This window comes from Nymphaea colorata, chromosome 1 (assembly GCF_008831285.2).
Source record: "Nymphaea colorata isolate Beijing-Zhang1983 chromosome 1, ASM883128v2, whole genome shotgun sequence".
Taxonomy (NCBI): Eukaryota; Viridiplantae; Streptophyta; class Magnoliopsida; order Nymphaeales; family Nymphaeaceae; genus Nymphaea; species Nymphaea colorata.
In genome coordinates, this window is record NC_045138.2 from 37,342,452 (window position 1) to 37,357,036 (window position 14,585).

General features: G+C 38.0%; 3 protein-coding genes across 5 annotated transcripts; 2 read left to right on the plus strand and 1 right to left on the minus strand.

Moving 5' to 3' along the window:
• The first annotated feature begins 964 nt into the window (after positions 1-964).
• Positions 965-3,190, plus strand: LOC126410461 (alpha carbonic anhydrase 7-like). 2 transcript variants are annotated; one of them, XM_050080183.1, is made up of 7 exons: positions 965-1,089; positions 1,202-1,416; positions 1,765-1,871; positions 1,985-2,087; positions 2,415-2,576; positions 2,844-2,897; positions 2,999-3,190. In XM_050080183.1, exons 1-7 carry the CDS (start codon positions 1,011-1,013, stop codon positions 3,074-3,076), a joined length of 798 nt encoding a protein of 265 aa, XP_049936140.1. In that variant the 5' UTR covers positions 965-1,010; the 3' UTR covers positions 3,077-3,190. The 2 variants fall into 2 exon arrangements, with proteins under 2 accessions (XP_049936140.1, XP_049936148.1); XM_050080191.1 differs by lacking the exon at positions 2,844-2,897.
• A 2,440-nt stretch (positions 3,191-5,630) lies between these two features.
• Positions 5,631-8,778, plus strand: LOC116246627 (alpha carbonic anhydrase 7-like). 2 transcript variants are annotated; one of them, XM_031618423.2, is made up of 7 exons: positions 5,631-5,756; positions 5,849-6,063; positions 7,325-7,431; positions 7,541-7,643; positions 8,077-8,238; positions 8,407-8,460; positions 8,585-8,778. In XM_031618423.2, exons 1-7 carry the CDS (start codon positions 5,678-5,680, stop codon positions 8,660-8,662), a joined length of 798 nt encoding a protein of 265 aa, XP_031474283.2. In that variant the 5' UTR covers positions 5,631-5,677; the 3' UTR covers positions 8,663-8,778. The 2 variants fall into 2 exon arrangements, with proteins under 2 accessions (XP_031474283.2, XP_049936155.1); XM_050080198.1 differs by having other exon boundaries at positions 7,331-7,431.
• A 745-nt stretch (positions 8,779-9,523) lies between these two features.
• Positions 9,524-13,343, minus strand: LOC116263889 (S-formylglutathione hydrolase). Its single transcript, XM_031644111.2, has 7 exons — positions 13,094-13,343; positions 12,128-12,245; positions 11,315-11,362; positions 10,934-11,130; positions 10,738-10,836; positions 10,561-10,626; positions 9,524-10,019 (listed from the first exon to the last, which is right to left on the minus strand). The coding sequence occupies exons 1-7, from the start codon at positions 13,232-13,234 to the stop codon at positions 9,834-9,836; spliced, it is 855 nt and encodes a 284-aa protein (XP_031499971.1). The 5' UTR covers positions 13,235-13,343; the 3' UTR covers positions 9,524-9,833.
• Between the last annotated feature and the right edge of the window lie 1,242 nt (positions 13,344-14,585).

The window sequence follows — 14,585 nt, forward strand, 5'->3', positions numbered from 1 at the left end:
AAGAGGCACACATATATAAATTAATAAAATATATTAAAAGATCAATATAAAAATAATAGAATTTGTGTGGGGCTGCTGCCTTCCCCATTGATGTCAGACTGAAGTTTTAAGTGAAATGAAGAGCCAATCTCATCAGCCAAGTGAGTGCACAACTACTCTTCAAACTTTATTGGAAAGTGAGAAAAATATAAAAGGTTAGAAACGTTTGGCTGTTTGCTTTAAAATATGAATTCAAAACTTTAAAAACCTAAAAGTTATTGGTCCCTTAAAATAGCTATATTTTTTCATTTAGTAACACAAACACATTTTCTTCAATATTAGGCACTTAGATTTGGGGTCACTGCAGGAGTAGGTGATTTATAATTATTTTAACTTGTTTTCTCATTTTTCGAATATCATTTTTTAATTTTTAAAAAAATCAATACCATAATACTTTTAACTGATTCACCAAGTGGTTCAAATCCGTATATTGCAATGGCTATGATAACAACCACAAATGTGTTCAAATATTGTAAAAGAAAAAAGATTTACAATATGCACCTAATGTCTGCACAAATAACAAAGAGCCACCAGCTTTTAAACGGTATCAGAGAGGCATCCGAGTTTCTACTTGATTAATAAAATTAACCACTACTTATTCACAAGAAGTATTGTAACATTTAAAAAAGAAAACAAATTATTCTGAAAAGAGAAAAAGAAAAATATTAAAAAATCACCATTTTAGGGATAATATTGTCATTCATTGTATTTATTCATATTCACAAGTGACGGTTTGAGAATTATGTGGAAACCTTGAGCGCTTATTTGATTAGTTTAAAACTCGGCAGCCGGGCAGTTCTCCGTAGGTTGCCTAAACTTTGGGCGCCAGTTCGTAAATATAATAATCTATACAAGTCATAAAAATAAGTTTAAAATCTCATCGTAAGGTCACCACGCCCCTTAGCTTTCTCTATAAAAGGGGATGGCAACTTCCAAGTGGAGAAGCAAAGCGTTAGCACACTCCGGTAGCCATGAGCATCAAAGTCATCAGCCTCCTCCTTTTTCCCATTTTCTGTCTTCTCTTGTCTTGTAGCAACGCTTCTGAAGTTGGTAGGTTCTCTCTCTGTCTGTCTATCTGTCTCTTTCTCTCATGGATGCCATGTTTTCTGCTTTTTTCATTTGATGTGGTAGGTAGGAATTAAATTCTTCTGTCAATGAGCAGAGAAGGAGAAAGAGTTTGATTATGTGGAAGGAAGCAGGAAAGGGCCAGAGCACTGGTCAGAGCTTAGCCCTGAATGGGCAGCTTGCAGAGGCAAAGAGCAATCCCCCATTGATCTTCTCAGCAAGAGGGTCATCTTTCTCCCCAAACTGGGGAGGCTGAAAAGGAGATACAAGCCTGTCCACGCAGTCTTGAAGAACAGAGGCCACGATATTATGGTAACTATTCATTACCCTCTCCCCTGTTTTTCTGGTCCTCTCTAATACATTTGTGATCAAACTCGATCTGCAACCGTGACTGCTTGGGAACATTGCAGATTTCTAGTTGTTTAACGAAGTATTTCTTTTTCCTTTTTTTATCGCGAATGACATTCACAGTCGCATAGGGTGGGGTTCTGAAGAACGTTGTTAGAAGGAGACGTTATTTTTTAGTGGAACAGAAAAGAGACAAAAAATGTTCATGTTACATAAACTTTCAGTCGACTGCCTGCTCCTAGATGTTCTGGTTCCAAGGTGGAAAGGGCGCAAATGCGACGTTAAAGTGACGAAATTTGTGTTGTGATGCAGCTGCAGTGGGTGGGAGACGCAGGAGGGATTTACATCAAAGGGGTGAAGTATGAACTGAAGCAATTGCATTGGCATTCACCTTCCGAGCATTCAATAAACGGGACAAGGTGTGCCTTTCGAAATTTGTAGTAACTTCCATTAATGCTTGCTTCCATTTCGGTTGAAGTTGGTGAGTGAAATTATGGAGGAGGATGCTAATGCCCTTCCTGTACATTTGCAGGTATCAGTTGGAGCTGCACATGGTTCATGAGAGCAGGGAAGGAGATGTAGCTGTCGTTGGGATCCTCTACAAATTGGGCAGACCTGATTCCTTCCTTGCCAAGGTTCAAACCTGCAACTTTTTCTGTTTCACACCCATTCTCTTCCCCCCTTGCAGTGTCTGTGCGGCTGTGCCTGCGCTCGTGCTTGCATATGAGAGAGAGAGAGAGAGAGAAAGAGCACATGGTTGGTGAGGGCAATAAACTAATAAAGAAGGCAGAGCTTTGCTGTTCTTTACAAATTCAGGAAGTGTGATATCTTTACTAGGCTCCTTTTCTGTAAAAGTAGATGCCGTTTTTACACAACCGTGGTGACCAGTATAGCATTTACTATCCAGCCAATTACTCATTCATTTCTTCTGTATTTTGGTTGCCTGTTCATGCTTTTTTCAGCTGATGCATGTCATTTCAAGAGTAGACCCAACTCAAGAAGAAGCAATTGGAATTGTCAACCCGAAAGATGTGAAAATTGGTAGCAGGAAATATTACAGATATGAAGGCTCTCTCACCACCCCTCCCTGCACCGAAGGTGTGATTTGGACTATCGTTAAAAAGGTAAGCAGAGTATGTATGTGTGTGTGTGTACATATATATATATATATATAAATTGAATGTGAATCATAATAATTTATCCCCCTTCTTACTAAATGTTTTAAAAAAGAAAGGTGGTGAGTTGGGGGTTAAGATAAAAACATAATTTGGCACCTTTATAGCATAAAAGTTGTGAAGGAAAACCGATAAATCCTTGTCCACATGTGGTCTCCATGTGTGCCTGCGTCTGTTGAATTAATTCCTTTTTTTGTTGGTGATCGGGCGATACAGGTGAGGACTGCCTCAAGACGACAGATTCATGAACTGAGACAAGCAGTTCATGATGTAAGTTTACTTGTATTTGTGAAAGAGAGAAAAATCGAGGATCCGTCTTAAACTTCATCTTCTTTACCAAACTCTGCAGCCCATTTGGTTTTCTTTTACAGGGTTTTGAGGTGAATGCCAGGCCGACACAAGGCACCAACGACCGACCAATTTGGCTCTACACCCCCAGGTCCATCTGAGAGCTGCTTTTCCGGCGACCATTTTGTAATGTATTTGTCTATGCACGCTGGCTGCTGAAGTTTCAAACTTCGAAGTATTAGTAAATACATAATAGTCGGACTATTGTCATCAATAAGAAAATTTCCCTTTTTCCCTTTAACATTAGTTAAGTTTGTCTTTTTCATCTTTTAAAAAGTAACGTGTTTGATGTGCTTAACTATTGCCGTTTAGTTGTTGGCATGCTTTAAACCAAATTGGTTTAGTGGAAAAAAGTAGGTCCCTTTTTTTGCAATGAATTTTTTAACGCAATTCGTACTCTAAATTTTTTGCCGTATTAACCAAATAAATGTTTTTTAAGTGGCCAAACCGGAGGAAAGACATCCCAAATGAGGCAAAAAGCGCACGCTTGCAATTTTGTAAATTGCAATTTGATTCACTAAAAGAAGAAGAAAAATCCTAAATACGGGCTCCTGACACAGTACTTTTAAGTAAGTAAGCCAAAAGCAAATAAATTAAACATGTGATTGTCTGACTACTGTGTTTCCTGAAAGCAATAACTAATAACTAATAAGTTGTCCATTCAAGACTCATGTTTTTTAAACAGTTGGGGTGAAGGTTGGTAGACATCGGTTTTCATTTCAAATGTTAATAGCATCAATTTATTGTTTTGTACAAAAAAATGACTATTAACATACTAGCAGGATATTTTGAGACACCAAAAGCAGATCTTGTATTTTAAGGGGACGAGAAGTTAAGTAGGAGGTTCGCTCTCATCTCAATCGGTTACCGTGAAATGTTTACTGAAAATAAGCCAATGACCTTCTGGTGGGCATCGCTGGGGCCCATCCGGCTTTCGGCCCCCGGCCTGGGTTGGGCTGGGCTGGACAAAAGCTGCCTACCTACTTATTTTAAAAGCACATCCCAGTCTTTCATAAAAGTAACTTGTTCGAGATAAGTTGTCTGGTGGAATTTATGTTACACCTTCGTGCAAACACGTCCTAGAAAAATGTTTACCCGTTTAATATCAAAATAACAACAATTTGTCACTCCCAAACAACCTCATGATATACATGAACTACTTTTTCCCCCTTGTCAACAGGAAAGCTGCAGAACTTAGCAACAGAGACACATCTAAGGCAATTCAGACCGATCTTCAACTTTAAGGTAAGATCGAGAGGGATTAATGCCCTTCAATATATATACTTCATAGAACGTACGCAAATCATCAATATTTTAAGGGAAACTTGAGAAAACAACGTCATAGCTCATGACTAACTATTTGCAGCAGTAAGCAAACGGCACATTTCTTTCATGTCTTTTGGATATATATCTGACCAATCCCCACTTGGATAAGGCTCAGATATTGATATTGGTGTTGTCATGATCACATTATATTCCGCGTAAGCATGTTGTAATTTTTTTTTCCCTCCTTTATGACGATCTTTTAGAAAACAAACAAAGGAATGAGGAGGTGAGATTTGGTCATCACATATACACATGCACCAAATATTATCTTTTTAACTTAATATTTTAGTAACGAAGTAAAAAAAGCCTTGAAACTAGTAAAAGAAAGTGTCAATTTACCCATAATTCCAAAAAAAGTATTATCTTCTGCAAATCCCTTGGAAAGTATGCAGGAGAATACTCTTCAATGTCATTGAAGGCTTCTCTATGGTTTAAAGAATGGAAGCTTCGACTTTTGCTTCATTAAAATAACGGCAGCCAATTTATTTAAGTAACGTTTTCTACATCCATGAGGGCACTTGGCGTATGCAAGAATTAATTTAGCTTTTTTCCTCATCAAGTTGGAGGGGGAAAAAAAAATCTTTAATGGTAAAGACGAAATCAAAGAGAACTTGTTCACTTTATTTTTAAAAAAAAATAATATTTTTTAAAAATTAAATCACGTACATAAATTAAAATAAAGACTCCTTAATCAAAATTGGCATGTGGCACTTTTCGTATGGCCACTGAATCGAACAGGTTTGTCATTGATTCGATTCTATCTGATCGTGTTCGTCAAAAACGAATAGAAGTAGAGAGAGAGAAAAAATATATATTTTATTTGCTGTAATAGAATAAAGAAATATGCATGAAGCGGAGAAGGTTAGTTTTAACGGCTATTCTTCATCGTAAAGTAAAATAATTCGAGTACGAGCTAGGAAATTGTTTACTGAAAGTAAACAATTTTCGTTCATTAGTAAAACATCCCCAGTTTCTATGCGATTCTGAAATTAGATTAGATTAATGACTTAGGTTTCCGTTTAGATCAAGTATCGGACCGAGACTCTTTTCAGATCTCACCTGGACCATCGTGACCTCTGCAAGAATCCAAAAAGCCAATTTGAGCACCACTTTCTTGCAGGTCTTGGGGCCCAAATCAATAATATAAAATAATAATAACGAGCCTCTCGAAACAAAACATTTTAGCACGAACTATGAAGTCATCTATTTTAGATTTAAAACTTACCATATCATGTTTGAATTTAAGACTTACCATATGATCATCGTGCTCCTCTCTCTGTATATATATATATATATATATATATATATATATGTAGTCTCTGTAACAGATGAAAACTCTCAAGGAGAAAAACTAGACGTTAGCTCTCAAAAGCGCCATGAGCACCAAAGCCACCATTCTCCTCTTCGCTCTCATTTCCTTTCTCCTCTGCTCCTGCAGCAACTCCTCTGAAGTTGGTAAGCTTTTCCTCTCTCCCTCTCTCATGGATGTTCTTTGCTGCGCTTTTGTTTGATGTGTTAAGAAAACATTTTCTTCTGTAAACGAGCAGACGATGAAAAAGAGTTCGATTATAAGGAAGGAAGCAGCAAAGGGCCAGAACACTGGTCTGAGATCCACCCTGAATGGGCAGCTTGCAGAGGCAAAGAGCAATCCCCCATTGATCTTCTCAGCAAGAGGGTCGTCGTTCTCCCTCAACTGGGGAGGCTGAAGAGGAAATACAAGCCTGCCCGTGCTGTCTTGAAGAACAGAGGCCATGATATTATGGTGACTTCTTTCGTTTCTGAATATTTTCCTCCAATAATTTTACCGTCGAACTCGATTTGCAGTCGTGATTTTTTTTCTTTTTTTGGGAGGATCTTAGATTTGTCAATTGTTCAAGAAAGTAAAAGAAATCATTAATTTCGTTTTCAGCAAGCGCCTGTCATAACTCACATAGTTGGCATAGTTTACAAATCACAGCATTTATCTGAGGGAGAAAGAACAAGGTGCAGCGCAGTTGCAGAAAAGATTCTGAAACATCATTTTTTATCTTTTCCTAGAAATTTTGGTCCTTCATTTCTGTATGGTGAAAAAGCTGACGATCGAAACTTCAAATTTTAAACGAATAGAATTATAAGTTGCCACCAGTTGTTCCAAGCTAAAATTCTAATATTGTACACCTGATACTTACTAACAGACTTTTGAAGAGAAAGTTTAAATGATTATTTGTTTGAAACGTAATTGCAGAAAAATTATGCGTTATTTATCATCCAATCTTTGATTGATAATGAGACATTCTGCGGCAATAATTCAAAGTGTTAAATGGGTATACTCAGCTTTTCTCTTTTTTACTTTTTACTTTTTCTTTTATAAAACCCTTCGCGCTCGCACAATTCCACTAAAGTGGATCTCCTCAAAAATATAAATGAAAACAAAACAAAACCCTCGAATGAGCTAAAACCAAATCATGTAAATTCGGTTCCTGAGGATCAATTCAGCTGAAACTGTTTTTGAATGACCCAAAAACATTTAAAAAGTAAAAAGTATATAAAATTTAATCAAAAACATAAAAAATCTGAAATTAATAAAAATAGTCAAAATCTGATACATGGTACCTCTCTTGCTCTACATCGAAGGCGATTTTCCTTAAATAAATATTTTAATCACGCTTTAGATGAAAAATTACTAGCCTACGTAAAAACAACAATAAAATCAATTGAATTATAATTGTTTTCATATTCATTTCTATCTTGCAACGTACTGTCAGACTACTCGGAGCATGCTTAATTTCTTGCAAGAATTCCAGCTAGCTGGTCTCTTTTTATTAATTTTTTTTATTGGTCCCCTTAAAAGGAGTAGGGGGGACAGAAAAAAATAAAAAATGAAGGAGATTCCCTTGGAGGCTGGCACGTATATATTTTCAATTTTACAGAAAAGGCATCAGCTTTTAGTGAAATAACAGAAAATCGCGTGGATCTAGTTGAGAAAATTTCCACTTTAACTGCTTATTTTCAAGAAACAGGTAACAGCTCGTGTTGTGATGCAGCTGCAGTGGGTGGGAGAAGCAGGTGGGATTTACATCAAGGGGGTGAAGTATGAACTGAAGCAGTGCCATTGGCACTCACCTTCCGAGCACTCCATAAATGGGTCAAGGTGTGCTGTGTGTTTTAAAAATTTTGCAGTAACTTCCATTAATGGCTGAAGTTGGTGTTTAAGTTGTGAAGGTGGAAGCTTATAATGCCGGACTCCGGCGACATTGCAGGTATCAGTTGGAGCTGCACATGGTTCATGAGAGCAGGGAAGGAGGCGTAGCTGTGGTTGGGATCCTCTACAAACTGGGCAGACCTGATTCCTTCCTTGCCAAGGTTCAAACCTGCAACTTTTTCTAGTTCTCGCCCATTGATCACTTGCCCCCTTTCTGTGTATCTGTGTCTTGAACCTTGAAAGTGTCGCCTGACCAGCTGGGGGCTTCTTAGCCGTTACTGTGCATTTATCAGTACACTCTTTGAGACGGGTGGCAACCTGTTCTCAATTCCTCCGGCAGGACCAGTAACTTATGAATGTGATATCAGCTGTGTCTAAAGAATCTTGAGAATAGTTAATGGCAGGTCAGAATCTAATATATTATGCACGCCAATTGGTAAAAGAAAAAATAGTAGTTCCAATTCATGTTCAGATATAAGTATCCGAGCAGATTTGAATTTGGCTTCGAGAAAGCGTCATCAATATTTTATTATTATGCAGAAAACTCATTCATTTTCTTCCTTTCTTTCTTTTTTCTTTTCATTTGTCCATCAGCTAATGCATGCCATTTCAAAAGTTGACCCAACTGAGGAAGAAGAAATTGGAGTTGTCAATCCAAAAGACATAAGAATTGGAACCAGAAATTATTACAGATACAAAGGCTCCCTCACCACACCTCCCTGCACTGAAGGTGTGATTTGGACTATTGTTAAAAAGGTAATCACGGTATAATGTGACTCATTTATCTCTTCTACATGTGCTCTTTAACAGTTTCAAGTTTGCGAAAAAATCACCAGAAATACCTCACCAACACTTCATAACCCAATTTCCACATTCTCATGTGGGTGTCCTTGTCTCCTGTTGTTGGTGATTGCATTTATACAGGTGAGAACTGCCTCAAGGAGACAAATTCACGCCCTGAGGGAGGCCGTTCATGATGTGAGTTTTTTTTTTTCACAAAATTTCAAGGAGCAACTAGGATTTCCAACTTGCTTTAGCCTTCAGCTGCCTTTTCGACAATTTTTTGTTTTTATTTGTTTATTTATTTTGCCTTTTTGAATAGGGTTTTGAAGTGAATGCAAGGCCAACCCAAGGCATCAATGGCAGACCAATATTGCTATACAAGCCCAAGTGCATCTGAGGTCTACTTCACAAGCGTCCCTTTAGCCATATGACTTGTTGAAACAACCAGTTGCTTAAGGTTGTTCAAAGTATTAGTAATATTTTCCAGCTACTGTCAAAAGTAAATGAATTCAGTTTCACCTCCAAGCTAATATTTGCATTTTTGAACTTTTAAGAAGAAAAATCTCACAACAGGATCAAGAAGATATATAATAAAACAGATCCATCGATTGCTCTCCTTTAAGAACTGTCCGTTAGCGATTCAGAGGTGTAACACACATGGAGCTCCTTAATTGCCCATAAATGACTCTTTTTAGCGCATTGCACGACGTAACCACTGAAGACAAAACGCAGGCTTTGGAAGCAAGAGCATTTTTCTGTTTTGCATGCAAAAACTGACGACCAACCTGTAAGGAAAACACCTGTTACTGGCATTGCAGGCGAACCCGGTTACCCGTTCGTGGCTTTTCAGAAAGAGCAGTAATCAAACACCACTAAAACGTGTTCTTGGAGTTCTCAGTTTCAGTTGCTTGAGAGAACACAGGCCTGAAGGAACGCTAGGATTTTCAATTCAGACGAACTAAAAAGGGTTTAACCATCTACAAGGCCTCGGTTTCGATATTTTAAGATGAAAACGAAAAGGAAACATGCACTGCACATGAAAGATTTTAGCAAGGATTCTTTAACTCAAGAACCGATCCTGACAAAAATACTCAAAAACAGCTTTCATATACTCGACATGGAAAATTGGCGCATGTTTTCCTTCCAAAAGACTGGCGCACGAAAAGAATAGAAATCGGCAAAAAGAACACAGGAGAGCATTTCATTTGGAACTACTAAAATAAAAAAAATGTGGAGAGAGACAAAAACAAAAACGAGGGAAAGTATCAGCGGCCAGGGCATCAACCTAATATGAATTTCGCGCCACTTTTGATGCACAATGCAATGGAGTCCAGCCTCGTTGATATAGGCCCTTTGGGTGTTCACAGAGAGGGAAAGAGGGAGAATGGACAAGATCGTTCACTAAACCAGTGGATCCAAGCAACATGACAGCCATCTCCTCCACGCAACTTGTACAGTAAACACAACCGTGAGTAGTCTGTTGTGGTACAAACCCATCTCAAGTACACCGTAAATCAGGACGAAGGCTTCCATAGTCAAGCATGGGCATCATTAACAAGTAACACGGATTAATCGCCACTTTTGAGGGCTTTAGCATGGTGGCGGATATGATCCTCAATAAAGGTAGCGATGAAGAAGTAGGAGTGATCGTACCCAGGCTGCATCCTCAACATGAATGGGGCACCCACACTCCTGCAAGCTTCCTCAAACCTGTGAGGCAGCAACTGTTCATGCAAAAACTTGTCTTCGTCACCCTGCATTTAGGGTAAGATTGATAAATTAGATGTTGTTTATGATATTATAATACCATTCAGCATAATTGGGATTTATTCAGTTAATTTAATCAGATTGAGTTGCAAGTCAATTGGACTTGCAAGATTAGATATGTTAAAACGGCCAAGGAATGTGACGGTTAAGATATTATACTCTTTTCGAACCATCTAAGACCTTTTTTGAACATTACACTATACTCAGAGTAGCTCAAACATGTAGGCAGGCAAATGAACTGCTGGGAGCACATGTGGGCGGACAATTTGACTGTTGTGACCAATGCAGAACATCGAAAGAAAAAAACCAGCACGGGCTTTAAACATAAAGGACTGTTAAGACTCCTTCAAGAGCTGGACTCTCAGTCCCCAACAGTCAATTATGTAGGCAATGCACTCTGTTACCACAGAAAACACAAACAATCCAGTCGCATAAAATTATAAAACAACTCATCATATATTAACTATAATTAGTTAGAAACCCAAAGTTGAATTGATTTTCAAGACCAGTAATGTTGTTGGTGACTACCTGATCAATTAGGATAGGTGTTGAAAACTTGTTACATTTCTTAACCAGGGAAGTTGCATCATACTCCTGCAGGTCCAAGAAATTAAGGTGGAGTCACCAAGGAAAGTCAACAAAACAAGGAAATTAAACAATTTTTTCAGAATTTTGTATGCATTAAGAGTCAGATATTGTTCATACCTCCCAGAGAGATTTGTCACTGCCTAAGTAATTTGAGAAAGCCTTCTGACCCCAGGGACAATCTATGGGATTAGCAATTGGTGCAAATGCTGAAACTGACTGTTGAGGTGGAATCATGGAGAAGTGAAGTCTCATCAAAATGAGCATGCACCCAACCTTGTATAGTCAAGAAAATGGAACAATAGAGAAGTATTACCTTATAACTTGAAGGATTTTTTAGGTAGATAGTCAAAGCACCATGGCCTCCCATTGAGTGCCCAAAAATGGAGGCTCGTGAAGTATCAAGCTGTTGAAAATTATCGCTCAAAAGCTTAGGCAGTTCGTTGACAACATAGTCATACATTTGCCAGTTTTTCCATTTCTCTTGTGTAGCATTCAGATAAAATCCAGCACCTGCATCATGTGCGCAGTCTAAGAGCTAGTACATATCGCAAATAACTACAATTTAAATCTTTACCGTTGTTCAATGTTCAGTACACTGAGACTTCACCTAGACAAGGCTAAGATTCAGAATCAAATGGAGTATGAATACTTCATCAATGAACATAATACTTCCAAGAACGAAAAGGTAATATACCCACACCAAAGTCCCAACTGTCTGCTTCTCCTTCCACATTCAGACCTCCTGCCCAGATAGAAATGGAATATCATTACATTAATGCAGAAAATTGTCTAGGTGTACATAGCAGATAGCTAACAAGGATCTTAGAAAGCAAAAATTAGGGTCACTAGGCAAGAACAATTGCATTTACCAATTGCTAGCTGCATTACATAAATCCGAAGAATACGCATGCCCAAAACAACATGACAGTTGACGCCAGAAAAGAACATCTTTTCTAATAAATGTTTGCTTACTAAATCAAAAAGAGAAATGCAGTGTCTTTAATTTATATCTTGGGAAAATTACAGACATTTTGTTGCAGAAGCCAGGAGTACAAGCGTAAATTTCCAAGTCCTTATCTTGATAAGTGTAACATAATACATGAAGAAGCCTGCATCTTTCTGAGGCTACATCAACCAGTCAGGCCCACAAAAATAAAAATTTTAGCATTCGAGTACTTTTTTGAAACTTACATGAGCAAAAGCTTCATATTAATGGACAAAAGAAGAAAGAAAGAATACTTCAGAGATTTTGTGTATTGCAAACAGTATACATCCTAAGAGGAAGCAAGCATCTTTCCTAGGGCTATCAATTGGGAACCATTCCAAACAGCACGAAGAAACTTTGAGAAGAGTGAACCGGTTAAAGTCCACGCTTGCCTATCTATCACTTGGGAACCATTCCAAACAGCACGACGGAACTTTGAGAAGAGTGAACCGGTTAAAATCCATGCTTGCCTATTACTATCTTGAACTCATGGCATTAACCGGGTGTCTTGTATCAACTCACTTGGCGATGTATCTGGTGCAATTAATGCAACACCCTCGATAGAAGCTGCACGTTGAGCCCCGGACTTGATGATAAAGTTCTCATCCGAGCATGTGAGTCCAGACAACCAGTAGAGCACCTAGGAAGAAAGCAATTAACCATTGCAAGGTAATGTAAAGTGCAAACATGCAGTCATGAAGCTACATGCATTTCCTGGTTAAACAAGGAAACACATAAGCTCAACCATTCTTCAGGACAAAACTAAAAGAAACTACCAAATAAAACGATCTTGCTACTGCATAATCTCAACCATCACTTCAAAGAAACAACACCCGACGTCCCAGGGTTCGGAGTGCTTATTATATAATCAACATACGACCAGCATATATAGGCAAAGAACGGATGCCTTTGCATTCTTAGATACGCCAACCAATGTCTATATGTGTTCTAGATATTACCACATATGTAGCAGGAGAAAGTTATTTCGACTGATTACAACACCAGTAGACCGACAGTAGCAGAATTCTGCAGGAACGTAATTTTTCTAGAAAAAAAAAAACCGACTAGTTCCGATACCACTACACAGCCACTAGCAAAATTCCTACTCCATCGTAACCAAAAAAGAAATGGAGACAAACTAACAGACGTCAATAATTTTCATTCTCAATGGACCCCTTCATTTCAGAATCTGTATCGTTCATGCATATTCTGACACACGCGACGAATCTAGTTCTGAACACTTGCATTGTCAAATAGAAGGTAACAACAGCTCCTAGCAAACCAAGGCCTCCACAAATCAAAGTGCCACAAATATTTTAAGTTTTAGAGCGAATTAGAAACTACCCACGTAGAGATTAAACGCCCGACACACTATGTTTAACTCCAAGCACCGAAATCGAAACTGAGACTACAGATGAGGAAACGAAACCCGGGAAACCCCAACAGAAATTTCAAGAAAAGAAGGAAAAAAAGGAAAGGGCTTCTTACGGGGAGCTTCTGAGAGTCCGCAGAGGGAGGGAAGTAGATATAAAAGGTCATAGAGCAGCCGAGGGTTGGGCTGAAATGTCGGTACCTCCTGTTGTAACCTCCAAACATCTTGGAGCTACCAATCTCCGTTAGTCCCTCCATTTCCAGCAGAAGAGATCTCGAGGATATTCGCAGAACCCTAGTCCCGAAACCTCGACCCTCTCTCGCTCGCGCGCGCGCGAATGAATGACACTTACGTTACGCCGCGATCCTGTACAGTGATGCAACAAATATCTGCGAACGAATTTATCGCGGCCACCACCGATAAGTTTGGAGGAAAATACGATAACTTTTCAGTGTTACTCTGGTTCTAATACATGGCAGCAGGCATGTTAAAAACTACTAATTATACTTTAAATATTAAAAAAAAAATCACCTCATTGAGGTGAAGTAACATATAGATAACGGTGCATTCATGAATAATATTGTCAAGTATAAATTTGGCAGATCCGAGTGTGTGAAGGTCGCGTTCCGATGACATCTTGAAAAAAAGATTTTTTTGAAAATTTGGGTTTGTGAAAATTAATTTTTTAATGAACTTTGAAAACCTGTTTAGTGTTTCTTTAAAGTGGTTCTTATTTGGATGCCAAAAAAGGAGTTTTAGATAGTGTTTTAGAAAACTATGTGAGACAATATTATGTATAAAATACAGGGTGTTATTATTGTTATTTAAAAAGAAAAGAGATGAAAACATGCTGACAAGTGCCATGGTCATGTTTATATACACAATTTGCTCATTGATCAGATTAATACTTTCAGTCTGCATGAAACATGATTTATTCATTGGAGGGGTAACATGCCAAATAGTATTTCCATTGAGCAATTAACAAAGATAATTGTGTATATAAACATCACCATGGCACTTGTCAGCATGTTTTCATCTCTTTTCTTTTTAAATAACAATAATAACACCCTTTATTTTTTAAAATCAGCAACAATGCCCACCCTTTGAAATTGTTGGGAGATTTGTATTGTAGGTTTTAATTTGCGAATAATGTATTTGCCTACGGACACCTGATTTTCAGTAGAAGTTGAAGATGTGAGGCTTATATAAAAAAAAACTACTATAAATTACACTTGAATTTCAATAGAAGTTGAAGATGTGAGCCGGCACATATTGAAACCATCTGAAGTATGCAGCGGTAAAAATAATAAAATCATCACAGCAAAGGTTGTTGTAATATTTATAATGAAAAAAAAAAAAAAACATGAATGGAAAAACCCTTTTGAAAAAAATGGACACTGAGTCACTTAGTCAGAGCCGGACTTGGCACTTACTTTCAAACACTTGAATTTGGATCAGGACTTGACTTCAAAATTTTAAGCTCGATCACCAATCTGGATCTGACCCAAAAACCCTTAATCCCTACCGTTAATTAATTATTCCGGGTCTCAAAAGAAGAACTTATGATATAAATCAAAATGAAGCTGAGATTAGTTTAAAACAATATCG